The sequence below is a fragment of the Rhinopithecus bieti genome, unplaced genomic scaffold, assembly GCF_001698545.2.
Source record: "Rhinopithecus bieti isolate Rb0 unplaced genomic scaffold, ASM169854v2 scaffold_4101, whole genome shotgun sequence".
Taxonomy (NCBI): Eukaryota; Metazoa; Chordata; class Mammalia; order Primates; family Cercopithecidae; genus Rhinopithecus; species Rhinopithecus bieti.
This window is the reverse complement of record NW_016804458.1, coordinates 1,380,559-1,397,657: the sequence shown is the minus strand read 5'-3', so window position 1 is coordinate 1,397,657 and position 17,099 is coordinate 1,380,559. Positions and strand designations below refer to the sequence as shown.

Genomic DNA, 17,099 nt, shown 5'->3' with positions numbered 1-17,099 from the left:
TAGAGAAAGGGTTGTATGGCTGAGGTCTGGAGAAAGGGGCATCTCACTGAGGTCTGGAGAAAGATTTGTCTGACTAAGTTCTGGAGAGAAGTTTGTCTGATTGAGGTCTAGAGAAAGGGTTGTATGGCTGAAGTCTGCAGAAAGGGTTGTATGGCTGAGGTCTGGAGAAAGGGTTGTATGGCTGAGGTCTGGAGAAAGGGGCATCTGACCGAGGGCTGGGGAAAGGTTTGTCTGACTGAGTTCTGGAGAGAGGTTTGTCTGGCTGAGGTCTAGAGAAAGGGTTGTATGACTGAGGTCTGGAGAAAGGGTTGTATGGCTGAGGTCTGGAGACATGGGCATCTGATCGAGGGCTGGGGAAAGGTTTGTCTGACTGAGTTCTGGAGAGAGAGTCGTGTGGCTGAGGTCTGGCGAGAAGTTTGTTTGGCTGAGTTCTGGAGAGAGGGTCACCTGGCTGAGGTCTGGAGAGGTGACTGTCTGCCAGACTTCATGTTCTGAGGAAGGGGACATTTGACTTATATCAGTGGGGAAGGACTTGTGACTTCGGTCATACTCAAGCATCTCACTGAGCTCTGGAGAAAAGGATCTGTGACTGGGGTCTGAAGTAGAGTGCATTTCATCAGGGTCTTGAATGGGAAATGTTTCATAGTGTTCCTCTGGGGGCTCTGTCTGATAAAGACCTGGAGGAGAGCTTGTCTGACCAGTATCATTTGAGGAATTCTGATTATGGTCAGGAAGTGAGGCTATCCAGCTAAAATCCATAGAGGGCAATGTCTGATTGAGGTCTTTGGGAAGAGATGTTTCATTGGATTTATGAAGCAACAATGAATGGTTAAGTCTTCTTTCTGAAAATGTGTTGTAGGCTTCACTTCTTAGAGGGTGAAAGGTCCTCGGAGATAAAGGAGCATGGTGTGTACGCTTCTCTTTTTTCTTTTTTCGTGTCTTAATGAGAAACTGACTTTTCTTTAGTCTACTCTTTCCTCCATCCTGTCTTACTTGCAGAGATTTATGTCTAACTCTAGGAAACTTTGAGTGGCCACTCTGCTTTTCAGGCTTGTTGGCAAGAGGGGTGCTTTCTCCCCAAGCACGTGAGGCATTCTGGGGGCTGATCAGCCGATTGTTAACAGCTGTGTCTTCATCAGTATCTTGGATTATTTCATAGCTACCTTTCTCAGAAGCCAAATGCCATCTCCCAACCAAAATCTTAGGTGAGTTATTTTGTTTTAAGAGTAACAGATCACTAGGAAGGTCTTCCCAGGGCCTCACTCTGGAAGGAGAACCAGTGTCTTGGCTTAGGTGTCTCCCAACTTTATGTGCTAGTAATTTCATCCAGGAGAACCCGTGCTTTGCTGCTTGGTCTCTTTCTACCTTGGGTCCCTTATGTTTAGCATGTTCTTGATTTTTGAATTCTCTAGCACCAAGTGAAAGTAGATGTATCCCTGTGACATCTGGCTGTAGAGGATCCTCTATAGGGTCTTCAGAATAAGGGCTGGAATGTTCTGCTGTGGAAGAATTGAGAACTAAGTTCTTGCCAGTGAGGTGTCTCAGTGAGGAACCAGCTGTGGTGGCTTGTTGGTGAGAAGGGGTTTTCTGAGGTTCTGCAAGGTTATTGACAGTGAGCTTACTAGTATTATTTGGGGAAGAATAATTTGAACCAACAATTATATCTGTGTTCGAAGAAATGAATTCAGTGCCATTCTCCAGAACTAGGGCAGTAAGATTGTACTCTTCTTCTTCCTGATTCAATGATGAGTTTCTGAATGACCTAATTCCTAATGCTGCAGCCAGTCTGCTCTGGTAATCATAGTCAGTGTCACTCTCTTCATCTTCAGTTTCTAAACGATCATGCATTTTCCGTGTAGCTGTGACTGTAGATTCTGGAGGTTCAAAAATCTCATATGAGTCTTCATCATCATCTGGAATACATTTAACATCCCTGAATTTCAGCCTCAGCTTTTTGCTTCTTGGACTAGAATTCATGGAAGTTAACATCCAAGTTCCTACAGAAGAGAGACAGAGAGAAGAGATATCTGGAAGTCTGGGAAAAGACATGAAAACACAATAATCCATCGTGGCAGGTAATTTCTAATAAACTTTAGTCAGGAATACTCAAGTATGGGCTGTGGACCACTGCTTGTCTGTGAACTATTGATTACTGGGTCAAAATAACATAAGGAGAGAAAGATGAGAATGAAATATTTAACAAACTTTTTCTTTTCTAAAGCAATTTGACATTGCTGTGACTCTAAGCACATGACCAGTGCATTTATCTCGCTTAATAGAATAAAAACCAAAAGTATTGCTTAGTGGAGATTAGAGGGGAAATATGGTCTTTCAGCACAGATAGTTACTCACTATTTTAAAATACATTAAGAAAGGGATGAATCAAGAATAAAATGGACTTTTAATATAAATATCTTAACAGCACATCTTGTCTTAGAATTAAAGGGCTGATGATGAGCTCTATCCTCACAAATAAGAGACATTTAGATGTTTCTAAGTAATAATTCAGGAGGACAGTTTTGAATCTCTGAAATGGCATGCATTGCTGGCACATAAAAGATTTCTTGGTGAGTCTCCAATAGTTACCATTGTTGGTGTCTACTGAGTGCTAGGCACTTGGCACTTGGCACATATTACTATTTTAACGGTCAAAGTAACTCTGTGAGATGTGATTACACTGTTTTCCAGATAAATGATCTATGGCTCAGTGAGGCCAAGTAACTTGTGTGAGGTTACACAGCAATTGAGTGGCAGATCAGGACTTGCATTCCAGTCTAACAAACTCCAAAGCTGTTGCTGAAGCAGCTTCTAAGGCACTGTACCTGATGATTGAAGATGGCTGTCGCAAAAAACTGAAAAGGGCATTTTGATAAAAGAAATGCTCTTTTGTAGGCAAAATATTTATGCTTCTTCCTCAAAGTTATGCCTTATTTTTCTGCTGTTGTATATCTTTACTTCCTACTTTGCCCAGAGAAGGAAAAATATAACCTACACTAAAGAACTGGATCCATTTAAGTCATTACTTTCTCAAAGAGAAACCATGAGAAACATTGAAAGAAAAGTCTGCAGGGGATCAGGGAGATAAATAGAGGAGCACTGGTAGCCTGGAGAGCTGCAGCAGACCTTTATAGACCAGAAATTCAAAGCAAGCTTCCTCTCTGAGTGTCCAGGCTCTTACTCACCAACATTATCCATTGTGACTGTCACAGATTCTCCACGCATGGGGAAGAGGGTCAAGGTGTCCTCATGCCTCTTTCCATAGATGAATGAGTGCCCAGTGAAGTGGATGGTCAAAATTTCATTCTGGGTCCCCACACTACAGAAGTGCCACTGGACAGTGTCATCAAAGCAGAATCCGAGAGTAGTTATGCTCTCAGGCACATAGCCATTTATAGCTGAAAGTGTAAAATCTGTTAAAATTCCAGGTCTACGCCAACGAAAGGGCATGTATCTAATTATACCTAAGATAAATGTCTCCATGTTAATTTGGTTGTGTCAAAGCAGTGATTATCCAAGATAAGCTTTATCTAGTCTAACGTGACTAGAAGATCAAACTCAGAATTTTCAAATGAGAGATTATTCTCCTAAATTAGCCAAAGGAGAAATCTCAGGAAAAAGATAAAGCCTTCCATTTACATTGATTTATTCATTCATTTGTCAAATGTATAGTAAATATTTTGTGCTCCATTCTCTGCCTTTAAAGACATTCTAATAATTCCACTTGGAGGAAAAGCATAATATAAGAAATTCATTTTTTGATGTACTAGTCATTGGGTAAGAAGTAATGTCCCAAAAAATAAAGCCCATTTAGCATATTTTATAGTTTTTATTGCTGTCTTATAATCTATATAGTATTCACAGTTTCCATTTGAGTATCCAGTTCATACATTTCCATAATTGTTAAAAGGGACACTGCTGTAGGCAATATTTCTATTTACTTATGTACTAAGCATAGTAAAAATCAAAGGTATGATTTCTATGAGGGCGGAGCTCATGTCTACCTTGATTACCACTCTTAGCCTTAGTACCAGTATAATGACTGGCATTAACAAATATTTAAATACCTACTTAAATCACTAAAGTGACTTTAATAATTGACATGATATATTATTAGTTTATACCTCATTCTAGATGTTTCTCTAAATGGTCTATAACTGCATTGTTCAATATGGTAGCCACTGGCTACAAGTGGCTATTGAGCACTTGAAATGTGGGTAGACTGGACTGAGATATGCTGTGAGTACAAGATATACATTGAATTTCAAAGACTTAGTAATGAAGTAAGTCTCATTAATTTTTATATTGATTACATGTTGAAATGATAATATTTAGGATATATTGAGTTAAGAAAAACATATTACTAAAATTAATGTCACCTATTTCTCTTTACTTTTTAATGTTGCTATCAGAAAATTTTAAATCACACATGTAGCTCATATGTAGCTTCTACTGGACAGCACTGGTCTAGAACTATGATAGATTCACTACCAAAAGGAACTTATGCAAAGAAAACTGAGAGTAATTTTCTGTTTGAATTATTTGACCTGGCACCTATCAGCTCTGATAATCCCTAGCTGTCAGTCATCTGAAGCTATATGAACAGAACATGGAGAAATCATCCTCACGTGTGTGATTACCTACTAGAGAAGGTGATTACCATGACTCTAGACTCTGAGGATCAGTAGGTGGGACTCTGGCTGTTGCGGAGAAGTTTGCTTCCAGCTGGCTCAGTGACATTTCTCTCAGACGCCATGGCAGTGCTTTTGGCTACTGAACTTTAGAACTGCGGCAAATGCCGGAAACCTCATTCAGGGAATTCCTTTTGTTCTGAATGTCTTACTGATCACTTTAAACTTCTTTGTGCGTTGCCTTTCCAAGACTCTTGGGTCCCTATACTCATTTTGCTTTACTTTGATGTGTCAATTCATCTTTGAATTACTTGCCTTGTTTCTGTCCTGGCCATATATTCACCCTGAACTCAGTCTAGGATACTATTGACATGGCCTGTAACACCTTCCATTAGTCCTACCCCCTCACCCTGTTCCTCACCATTCAGAGTATGTCTGTGTACACACACACACATACACACGCACACGCTTGGAATAGAAGATCAAGCGCATTTCTAAGGATAGCAAGCCTTTGACCTCTTGCTTAAAAATGTTGCTATGATGTTACCCACGGATTTCATCACCAAGTCTTTGGACTGGAAGTGAGGATTGGAGGTGCTCCTTAGCAAGTGGATTCTAATCCATGTCTCTGACTCTAGGCACAGTCATATTTCAACCACAGGAATGAAAACTGATGAACAAAATAGTACTCTGACTTACTGCTCATGATGTTTGATTCATAAAACTTGGGGTCATCACGTTTCACCTCATCAGGATTTTCACAAAACTTGTTGATGTTGTCCTCAAGGTACCAACTTTTGTTCTCATCAAACACAGCAAACACAGCCTGCTGTTCGATGTCTGCTGCCCTCTGGAGGACAAAACAGTATAGTACTGGTACAAGAACAGACAGACCAATGGAACAGAATAGAGAGCTCAGAAATAAGGCTGCCCACCTACAACTATCTGATCCTTGACAAACGTGACAAAAACAAGCAATGGGAAAATGATTCTCTATTCCATAAATGGTTCTGGGAAAACTGGCTAGCCGTAGGCGGAAAATTGAAACTGGACCCCTTCCTTACACCATCTACAAAAATTAACTCAAGATGGCCTAAATGTAGGCCTGGCACAGTGGCTCATGCCTGTAATACCAGCACTTTGGGAGGCCAAGGCGGGTGGATCACCTGAGGTCAGGAGTTCAAGACCAGTCTGGTCAACATGGCAAAACCCATCTCTACTACCAAAAAAAAAAAAAAAATTAGCCAGGTATCGTGGCGTATGCCTGTAATCCCAGCTACTTGGGAGGCCGAGGCAGGAGAATCACCTGAACCCGGGAGATAGAGGTTGCAGTGAGCTGCGATTGTACCACTGCACTCCAGCCTGGGCGACAGAGCGAGACTCTGTCTCAAAAATAACAAAAACAAACAAACAAACAAAAAACAACAACAAAACACTTAAACATAAAACTCCAAACTACAAAAACCCTGGAAGACAACTTAGGCAATATTATTTGGGACATAGGCATGGGCAAAGCTTTCATGACGAACATGCCAAAAGCAATAGCAACAAAAGCAAAAATTGGCACATGGGATGTAATTGAAACAAAGAGCTCCTGCACAGCAAAATAAACTATCAAGAGAATAAACAGGCAACCTACAGAATGGCAGAAAATTTTTGCAAACTATGCATCTGGCAAAGGTCTAATATCCAGCATTTACAAGGAACTTAAATTTACAAGAAAAAAATAAACAGCCCCATTAAAAAGGAGGCAAAGGACATGAACAGACACTTTTCAAAAGAAGACATACATGTGGCCAAGGAGCATATGAAAAAACGCTCAACATCACTGATCATTAGAGAAATGCAAATCAAAACCACAATGAGATACCATCTCACACCAATAAGAATGGCTATAAATAAACAGTAAAAAACTAACAGATGCTGGCAAGATTGTGGAGAAAAAGGAACACTTATACACTCTTGGTGGGAGTGTAATTAGTTCAACCATTGTGGAAGACACCATGGTGAGTCCTCAAAGACCTAAAGTCAGAAATACCTTTGAACCCAGCAATTCCATTACTTGATATGTACCCAAAGGAATATAAATCATTCTATTATAAAGACGCATGCATGCGTATGTTCATTTTAGCACTCTTCACAATAGCAAAGACATGAAATCCACCCAAATGCCCATCAATGATAGACTGGATGAAGAAAATGTGGTACATATACACCACGGAATACTATGTGACCATCAAAAAGAACAAGATTATGTCCTTTGCAGGGACATGGATGGAGCTGGAAGCCATTATCCTAAGCAAGCTAACACAAGAACAGAAAACCACATACTGCATGTTCTCACTTACAAGTAAGAGCTAAATGATGAGAACACATGGACACATAGAAGGAAACAATACACACTGGGGCCTATCAGAGGATGGAGGGTGGAAAGGGGGAGAGGATCAGGAAAAATAACCAATGGATACTAGGCTTAATACCTGGGTGATGAAATAATAAGTACAACAGACTTCCATGACACATGTTTACCTATGTAACAAACTTGCACATCCTGCACACGTACCCCTGAACTTAAAAGTAAAAAAAAAAAAAAGTGCTGTATTCAGTTATTAATGTTCCAGCAAATTATCTACACCACTGAATTATCAGAAACCAAAGTGACACAGTTGTTGGAACTACTGAAGCCATGTAATTCAGGCATTTATGAGAGTCCATTGCATACACAGCATTTGTTAAGAGTTAAAGGTAATATGCAAAAGCAAAGAGAACAGATAAGAAAATTCAGAGATTAAAATATCCCAAAAGAGCCAGTCGCAGTGGCTCACACCTATAATCCCAGCACTTTGGGAGGCTGAGGCAGGTGGAACACCTTGGGTCAGGAGTTTGAGACCAGCCTAGCCAACATGGTGAAACCCTGTCTCTACTAAAATACAAAAATTACATGGGGGCGGTGGCGGGTGCCTGTAATCCCAGCTACTCAAGAGGCTGAGGCAGGAAAATCACTTGAACCCAGGAGGCAGAGGTTGCAGTGATCTAAAATGGTGCCACTGCTCTCCAGCCTGGGTGACAGAGTGAGTCTCTGCCTCAAAAGAAAAAAAAAAAAAAATCCCAGAAGAAAAATTTCACTATGGCAGCTGAAAGTCTGTCTATCTCTGTAACTGCACACCTTTCAACATGAATGATTGACTGAATATGCTCTGAGTGAGTGCAAAGGATAAAACAGAAGGTTGCAACAGCAAAGCCTTATGCTTCTACTATCTGTTCCCTTATGCTTCTACTGTTTCCTTTCCTAGTTCAATAAATCAGGATCTTCCATATGTCCAGAAATTCATTTTCTAGGCATATGTTTATCTTGTATGCCTTGAGATAAGACCTCTTTGGTTATAGTTTAAAATAATTGGGAATTTTAGTTTAATCATATGAGACTATAATTCTTCAATGAAGACGAACTCAGAAATTTGGTATCTTTGTTCACATTTCCCTGTATACTTTAGTCTCAACAGAGATGGGCTATTATCTGGGTCCGATTTCACTAGTAACTATGTTTCTAAATTTGGTTGCTTTCAGAGAATCTCTCCTCTCCCTATTGCAGGTATCTAAAAATAACAGAGACTGGTAAAGAGCTTTATACTTTTACCAGATGGTATCTCACTGAACCCCCAAACAGACCTGTAACACTTTTAGGAGGGGTATCAACCCATTTGATAAAAGGAAGAAATTAGGAGAGGCTAATCAACTTGTTCAACACATCCAATACCAACAGACCTGGAATTTGAAACTAAGACAAAATATGTTATCACACTCTAGACTTGCCTTCTGCAGGGATGGTACTGATAAAAACAGACAAGACAAAAAAAAAAAAAAGAATAAATGTTATCACACTGGTGCTAAAAAGGACTACTTGACAATTACTGTTCTCTTGAAGGAAAAGCCCCATTATTTAGCCAGGAGACCTAACATGTTCTAGCCAGAAGAAATTCCCAGAATTTCTGAAAGGTTACTTCAAGGACAAAATACCTGTATTCCTCGCCTGTCCAGGGATCTGCTCTTACAGATTAGAAGTAGTCCTATTAGCCCAGAGGCGATGTCTCTCATGATGTCCACGTCACTGTAGTATGGTCTTGTTAAGCACTGGGCATCGTTTTCTGTGGGTTCATCGAACTCTAAGATGTTCCACTTATAAGTATAGGTTTCCCCTGGTTGAACTGCTCTGATCATGGTGTTGTTCCTGCCTGAAAGAAAATATATTCAAAATTGTTTTCATTTGCAAAGTTATTTCATGATAATAAATAAATAAATAAGCTTTTGTTAGAACCAATTAATATTGCAAAAGGAATTATTTAAATAATTCTACTTGGAACCCGGATAGCATGGAACCATTAGATACTGTTCCACTAGAAGCCACTATGACACTAATAAAAGACACCATATTTTGTTACCACTAAGAGACAAACTCCTGAAGTGAGAAGGGTTTGGCTGTGATTTTTAGGATACTCCTACATATATACTACCTGACTGCAGTAGTGACACCACTGGGCAAGGAGAACAGCAGGAAAACATGGTGGCCTCTCAGAAGTCACTAGTTGGATTCAGTAGAAGTGAAAGATTCAAACCTGAGGTGAAAGAAGAGTTGACTTCATCTTCATAAGGTGAGAAGGTCACTCCATGAGGGTAAATGCTATAGGGGCGGCTGGCCATATTTTTGAACACGATCTACAAAGTTAAATCAAATTTATTCTAGGATTTAAGGTTGATCATGACAAATAATATAAGATACTAGCTTTGCATCTTCACCTTTTGGACGGTGTGTGCGTACACATGTGTACACACAGTGGGAAAATTAGATCTGTTTATCTGAGCAGTAACCTCCCCTCATCACTTGGCAGGAGCATTGGAGAGAGTGTTTCACGCATACATTAAGGTGGAAAATGGAAAGAGAAGTCTGACTTTAGAGGATAAGTTAGGAGAAGTAAAGTTTTCCTCACGGTATCACTGTCTCCAGGCAAGTCCTCCTTCCCCTGCCCTTTTCTTTTCAGCTTGGGTCACATCTCATTTTGAATCTGCTTCTCATCTCTAGACCATGATCCCCTTCCTCCACCTGGTAGATTTTTTAGGACACTGTCTTTGAAGTCATCTTCTCAGCTAGGTGCAGTGGTTCAAACCTGGAACCCCAGCACTTTGGGAGGCTGAAGCAGGTGGATCACTTGAGCTCAGGAGTTCAAGTCCAGCCTGCGCAACATGGTGAAACCTCATCTCCACAAAAAAAATACAAAAATTAGCCAGGTGTTGGGGCGTGTGCCTGTAGTTCCAGCTACTTGAGAGAATGAGGTGGGAGAATCGCCTGAGCCCAGGAAGTGGAGGTTGCAGTGAGCCATGACCACACCACTGCACTCCAGCCTGGGTGACAGAGTAAGACCCTTAGGAGGGAAAGAAGCCACCTTCTTGAGAGGCAAAACAAATAGCCGGATCCTGAACCTTTAATAAGGTATGTCTACACTTGCTGAGAGCACATAAAAGGGATCTGAAATGGAAGAAGGGAAAGAGGCACGGAGGAAAAAATTGCTTTTGTCCTTTGGCTATTTTAAATGAACAGAATAGACCTTGTCAGGTGCATAAAGCACACAGGAGTCCTAGTTAGGCTCTTTAATCTGCAAAAGAGAACCTTAATCTTAAATCTTCTATTTGGTTGATTGTCAAAGCCTTTGGATCATCCTTTGTCTGTAGATTATCTGCATTCTAGGATTTTGTCAAAGATTGCAGCCTTTAATTCTCTGCTGTCCAATTCTTATCTATCTTGGTGAAGTGACATGACATTTAAGGAGAATTGTCTGAGGAAAACTCCATGCTCTCAATACATGGAGTTTACCTTCATTAGAGAGCTGCATACCTAGACTGTATTAAAAAATGTCTGAGTGAAAATTGTTTCTATTCAATTGTGTTTACTATTATATCTTACCTATAATGAGAAACATTTTTAATGCAACTTTTAATCAGTTATTTTATGCAACTTTTAATCTATTATGCTGGTTATAAGAATTTTATTAAGGATGCCATCTACTGTATCACTCAGCACTCTCTTTTGTAGAACTCATTAAAGAAGTTCCGCTTAGATCTCAATATCAGGATAAACGGTACTTTCTTTTTGTAGATGATGTAAACTTCACCTTGACATATTTCCTTTTTCACACTGACTGCCGTAAAGCTTAAGACAAAATTTGAAGACAGCCTTACAGGGTCACATGGTATCTACTTATCTGTGACTTTATTTTCTTTGTCCCCATATTCTATCCCAGTTACATGGACTCTTTGTTTTATGCCTTTATAATTTGAGAAATTGTCTCAGATCCTTTGTATTATTGAGTAGGCTGTAAATAAATACAAATACTAAATAAAAACTAAAAGTTGCATTTGAATTTAAAATTATATGAGTACCTTTTGTTTTAAAATCAAAAGCAACCAGGTACTCCATAATATTTTACTATTTAATTTCTCCCATGATTCTGCATTTGTGTTACTTACTTTGAGTGTGTCTCTGACCTGGGCTCTGATAATAGGACCCAAAATCCCATCTTCTTTCATATTGGGATTCACTGTACGTTTGGTGAAGGACTCATCTTCGTACTGTGTGTACATAACTTTCTTATAAAGTTTTCCAATTTGGTTTGAGAAATTATCCAAATGCTGAGACCTGTATTTTCTTAAAGCGAAATAAAAATTTTAAAAAAATTAAACCACTTTCTCAAATAGAGATCTCAGTAGGATAGAGAAACCCTTGTGCTTAGACGTTCTGCTCTTCCATTAGCTAAAATGCTAGTTCTCTAAAAATTTCTTAGTGTAGTTTGCAAAGTCCTGATGTTTTCTGTCTAGTTGGAAAACTGGAAACTTCTGAGTTGTCTCCTGCATCACTGATAAAAGTCATAGGTAACTGGTTAGAAGCAGCTACTTAGAGCTTCCTGTCATTCTCATTACTACAGCAGACCTTTGATATCTCTGGGAAAAGGCCTATACTGGCTGGAAAAAATACTAGGAATTTTTCTAAAGTCTCTCCTATCACTTATTCTATGATAGCCTTTTTGGTTTTAGAGGTATTTCTTAAACCCTAAAAGCACCTTCCCACCCCAAGAAACATTTACTGGCATTGTTAATCATAGTTTTGTGCTATTGGGCTAGCTCTTCTACCAGCTAGCCAATCCTTAGAGATGACTGAAAAGCAACCTCCTTCACCCATCTTTTGGAGCTACTGGGATAAATACTTTGGGAGCAGCAACATGAACCACTTTTCCCCTGCCATCTTTATTGCCTTAGTTTGCAAAAGCAACTACATGCGGCCAAAAAGCATATTTTAAAAAGCTCAACATCAGTGATCATTAGAGAAATGCAAATCAAAACCACAATGTGGATAGGCACGGTGGCTCACGCCTGTAATCCCAGCACTTTGGGAGGCCGCGGCGGGCGGATCACGAGGTCAGGAGATCGAGACCATCCTGGCTAACATGGTGAAACCCCGTCTCTACTAAAAATATAAAAAATTAGCCGGGCCTGGTGGCGGGCACCTGTAGTCCCAGCTATACTCGGGAGGGTGAGGCAGGAGAATGGTATGAACCTGGGAGGCGGAGTCTGCAGTGAGCCGAGATCGTGCCACTGCACTCCAGCCTGGGCAACAGAGTGAGACTCTGTCTCAAACAAAACAAACAAACAAACAAACAAAAAAACACAATGAGATGCCATCTCATGCCAGTCAGAATGGCGACTGTTGAAAAGTCAAGAAACAACAGATGCTGGCAAGGTTATGGAGAAAAAGGAACATTTATACACTCTTGGTGGAATGTAAATTAATCTAACCATTGTGGAAGACAGTATGGCAGTTCCTCAAAGACCTAAAGTCAGAAATATTATTTAACCCAGCAATCCTTTAAGATAGAGTATCATTTCATGAATTTATTTTGCCCAGTGGAAAGCACTGACTGTTGCCAAACACTCCTGGATTCCTATCTCAGTTCTGTCACCAATTCTATAATCTTGGCCAAATTTTTTTGTTGTTGTTGTTCTTTTTCCTAGTTTAATTCTTTTTAATAGAAAACACATTCACATAATTTTTATTACAGTGAAAACTCTCACTTTTCTCTGATAACCCTCAATGGACCTCCCTACCCTCCCTGAATTTTCTAGGTAGCCACATATTAATTTCATGTGTATAATTCCAGAATACCTTTGTGTACACATATGCAAATATGTCTTACAAATAAGAAAATATAAATATTCTTATCCCTTTCACTCCTTTAACAAAAGGCAGCTATATATACATGCTATACTACATTCTGGCTTTGTAATTTAATAACATAGCTTGGAGAACTTTTTGTGTAGTACATAGAGAGTGTTTGCATCCTGTTTTTTGAAGCTTAGTATTCCATTGTATGAATGTATCATAATTCATTAAACTAGTTTCCTACTGATGGACATTTTGAGTTGTTTCCAATCTTACTACTACTAACATTGCAACAGTGAATATGTTGTACATACATCATTTCACCTGTGAACAAGTATATCTGTATAGTTAGATTTCCAGAGTGAGACAGCTGAGTCAAAGGGTATATGTATTTAGAATTTTGATACATATTGCCAAGTTATTCTTCAGAATCCCTTTACCAATTTAATCTTCCACCAGCAATATATGATAGTTCTTATTTCTCACAGCCTTGTCAACAGATGATGTCATCTGGACTTGTGAATCTGATAGATAAAAGTAGTATTCCCATGACGTTTAATTTGCATTTCTCTTATTATGAGTGAATTTGAGTACCTTTTCAAGGGTTTAAGAGCTATTTGAATTTCCAAATCTCTTAGTCTCTCTGACCCATTTCATCATCTATAAAAAGAAATAAGAGCAGTGTCTAGTTTGTAGAGTTGAAGTGAAGCTCTCAGAAGGGGATAATACAGTACTTGGCAATGGCGAGCACTCAGCAAGAGGTGGCTGCTGTTGTTATTAGGCTGAATTTCTTTGGTGATTTGGGGGTAACTGAAGATTAATTTTTACAAAAAGACTTGAATAGAAACCAATACATGTGCCCCCTTGAGAGCTGTCAACTTACAACATTTCATCCCCAAACATCTAGGACCCTATGGAATGTATCTTGAACCTTTGCCCAGTAGTATGAACCCCAACAACTCACTTGTCCATATTCGCTGGTATTACAGGTGCATAGTCCCAAATGATTTCCTCTGCAGCAATGAAGTATTCCCACCTTTTCATGTGCCGCCTCTGCTCACGAGTTATTTTCTTAGGATTCCTGGTTTTCTTTGGGCAGTTTTTAATGTCAATGTAAGCCTGCATCCCAGCTAAGTTAGAGCAGAAAGAGAACGAAATAATTCGAGAGAAGAAATTATGGTTAATGGAAATACATATCCTTTAAATTAACTTATGTAAGGTTTATATTAATGTAATAACAGTGAAAGTAATGCTCATGCAACTTTTGAACATTTTAGTTTGGAACTCTTTCAGTGGCATCCAGAAAAGGCAAGACTTTTAAAAGGAGGAAAAGAAGGAGGGGTTAGGGAAAAAACATGGAAAGGTTCCCTTGATTTCTTCTCAAGCTGGCAAATTTCTTATAATTTTTAACTTCTTAAGACCCTGTGAATTATGTCTTGTTAAATTCTCATTTTTTCTGTCATCTGTCCCTTAATCTGTAAAATGAAGATAGCACCAGTACTTAATAAAATTGTTGTTAAAAACTAAATATTAATAACAATACATAACACACTTATCCTCAACAAAGAAACAAAAGTTTCATTGTTGTTTTAATATTATTGGGAACTCTATCTTCCACGGATATCGTGATGGTTTTATTACTTTGAATATAATTTTGACTACTGCGTGTGAAAAGAAACAGAAATTATCTCATGAAGTATCTCTTCCTTATGTATGTTTCTTATACATTATTTTGGTAACAAAGTGATTTCCTATAGTGATATCATCTCCTTAGATTTTAGTCTCTATTTATATGAATCTTCCTCTCAACAGTTTTAAAGCAAAAATGTGTAGTAGAACAATCCGTTATTTTATTTACATGATGCCACATAACCTGGGTTGATTTATTTTCCCACTTGAATTCACCGGTGTTCTTTGGAGCTTACCCCTCAGCTGTTTATATGCCATGTATGATCCATTCAACACACATTCATTGAGTTCCTCTCCATGCTAGACTTTGTGTTCATCCCACTGTAAAGGTTAATGTTTTCATGCTAACCTTTTACACTTTCTACAACTTAGTGCTTCTGTAAATTTGCAGTTTGTCTTGTGCTAGCATCTAGGTCTTTTTCTCTGGCTGCATATGAAGTAACCCCAAGAAAGAATATCTTTATGTATGCTTTTGCTTCCTTCCTCTTTTCTTCTTTTGAGGAAGTTAGAGACCTCTTCAGCTTTTGCTTAATTAAAAAAAACAAAACAAAACAAAACAAAACAAAAACTTTGTCAATTCCTTCACTTTCTCCATCCCCAAACAGCGAGTTATAAATCTAAGAGCAAAGTATCTAAATTTGGTTGTTAGGAACCAAAGCAAGTTTTTCTGGGGTGCAGGTGGCTTAAAAGGGCAAGGGAGAAAGAGGGAGTTAGTGCTGGGAAGAAAGCATTCTGCATTCAGAAGCAAGACTGTCAGGAGAGTTTCTTGCCTTGCAAATGTTTTGGGGTGAGAGAAGATATGATCCACTTTCCCTCTGGGCCCACGGTCATATTTGCGGTAGTGGATGTAGCACTGACAAGGGTGATGGCTGAGACTTTATGATGGTTCTGCTCCAGGACCTGGCCGTTGAAATGAATGGAGAACAATTCTGGCCCCGAGCTCATTCCCAGCAGATGCCAGCTGATGTGGTCATGGGCACAAACTGTTATATCTGAGAGAGAGGGAGAGATACAGGCCAAAATAAGCATTCAGTCAAGTATTCTGTGATCAAACATTCACTCACCAAATGTATTGAGCACCTGCTGTGTGTCAGGCATTGAATAAAGCTTTAAGGGAACAGACACTCCAGTTGTAGTTTGTGCCCTGCAAAAGCAGACATCTGAGTGACCAGCAAACAAGCAGTCACAACTCATTGTGATAAATGGCATTATATAGGTAACAACAGAGCCTAGAGATGGCGAATGTTAACAGAAACACAGGGATTGCTAAAGGATTAGGCCAAGAAGGTAACCGACTGTCCCGGTCTGAGGGATTTCCCAAGGTTTAGGACTTTCGCTATTAGAACTGGTAAAAAGTCCACGGCAAAATAGAATGTTTGGTCACCCCAATCTGATTTCGGCTGGAGGGAGTCAAATCACCGGAACCTCCAATAGGGCTGAGTTCAAGCACTTAATCCTCTCAGCTCTCTAGTTCTAGTGGTCAAAGCTCTGCCTAAGGGAAGAAGTTGTGAAGATGATGTGAGGATTTTCAATTGTTATTTTTACTCACTTTTTGATTGTTTTAATGACAAGTCAACAAAATCACTTTGTGGATTGCACACTCTCCTTAGAATGCAGTGTAAAAGTCTTCATTATGTTGGGCCACTGGGAGCTTTTCATGGAAGGAGTAATGATAACTGAATATAAAAACTTAGTTTTGCTCCTTCTTTGCTCCTACAGTCACTGGGGAAATGCTCATTTGCTCTGTGGGGAGACTCCATCCTTGGCTTTTAGGTTTCTGTTTTACATCTCAGATACATAATCACTAGATACTAGAAATCAGGGCTGAGAATCAGTTCCTTACCCACACAAAGGCTTGTCTTTTTTAGGAGACCATTGCAACAAAGCTGGGATTCCTTGCATCACTAGGAGGCTTTGGCAGAAGCATTTATCCATGCCAAATAAATGCTCATATTGAGTTCAGCAATTAACATATCTGTGTTAGCGTTTATCACATGTATTCAATTTATTCTGCTTTATAAGGCAGAGGGTTTTACAAATGTTTACTATTCTTAGTTTCTACTGATGGTCTTTCCCTACCCTTTCCCATTTACCCCCAATTATTCTTTTGGGAACTATAAATTCATAAACTCTAAGCTCAGATCAATTTATTTTTATTTTTGTGCATATGGTTTTGCTTTATTTGGCATTCATATACTTACACAGATTGTTCACTCTGCCAGGAAATAAATATTAGGATAAATGGTTAGTCCACTTTTGTAAGTAAGCACATTGAGACAGCTAATTATCCAGGGCCACTGAAGGTAGAGAAGCTAGTGAGGTCTGAACTCAGATTATCTAAGGTCGAGGTCAATTAACTAAGCTCCAGTTTTTACAAGCTCCTAGTATTGGAACTCAGGATCAACACTGAGAGTCATATGAGTATATTTTCAGAAAACCAAGTGGAAAATATAGTCAAATGAAAGAGAATACAATTTAAAAACACTACCCAGATCTCAACTCTTAACAATATTTGTGTTTTAGTAAGTGAAGTCATTTGTGATTTTCAGATGGCATTACAGAATAACCTCTAAGAA

The 17,099-nt window shown here is 39.1% G+C and overlaps 1 protein-coding gene across 1 annotated transcript in view; it reads right to left on the bottom strand.

Moving 5' to 3' along the window:
* F5 (coagulation factor V) overlaps positions 1-17,099 on the bottom strand; it is a 73,873-nt gene that overhangs the window by 28,209 nt on the left and 28,565 nt on the right. The window contains 8 exon segments of the mRNA XM_017868449.1: positions 2-1,997; positions 3,183-3,395; positions 5,328-5,478; positions 8,646-8,860; positions 9,242-9,341; positions 11,148-11,325; positions 13,799-13,964; positions 15,294-15,515. Coding sequence (XP_017723938.1) covers positions 2-1,997; positions 3,183-3,395; positions 5,328-5,478; positions 8,646-8,860; positions 9,242-9,341; positions 11,148-11,325; positions 13,799-13,964; positions 15,294-15,515 — 3,241 coding nt within the window.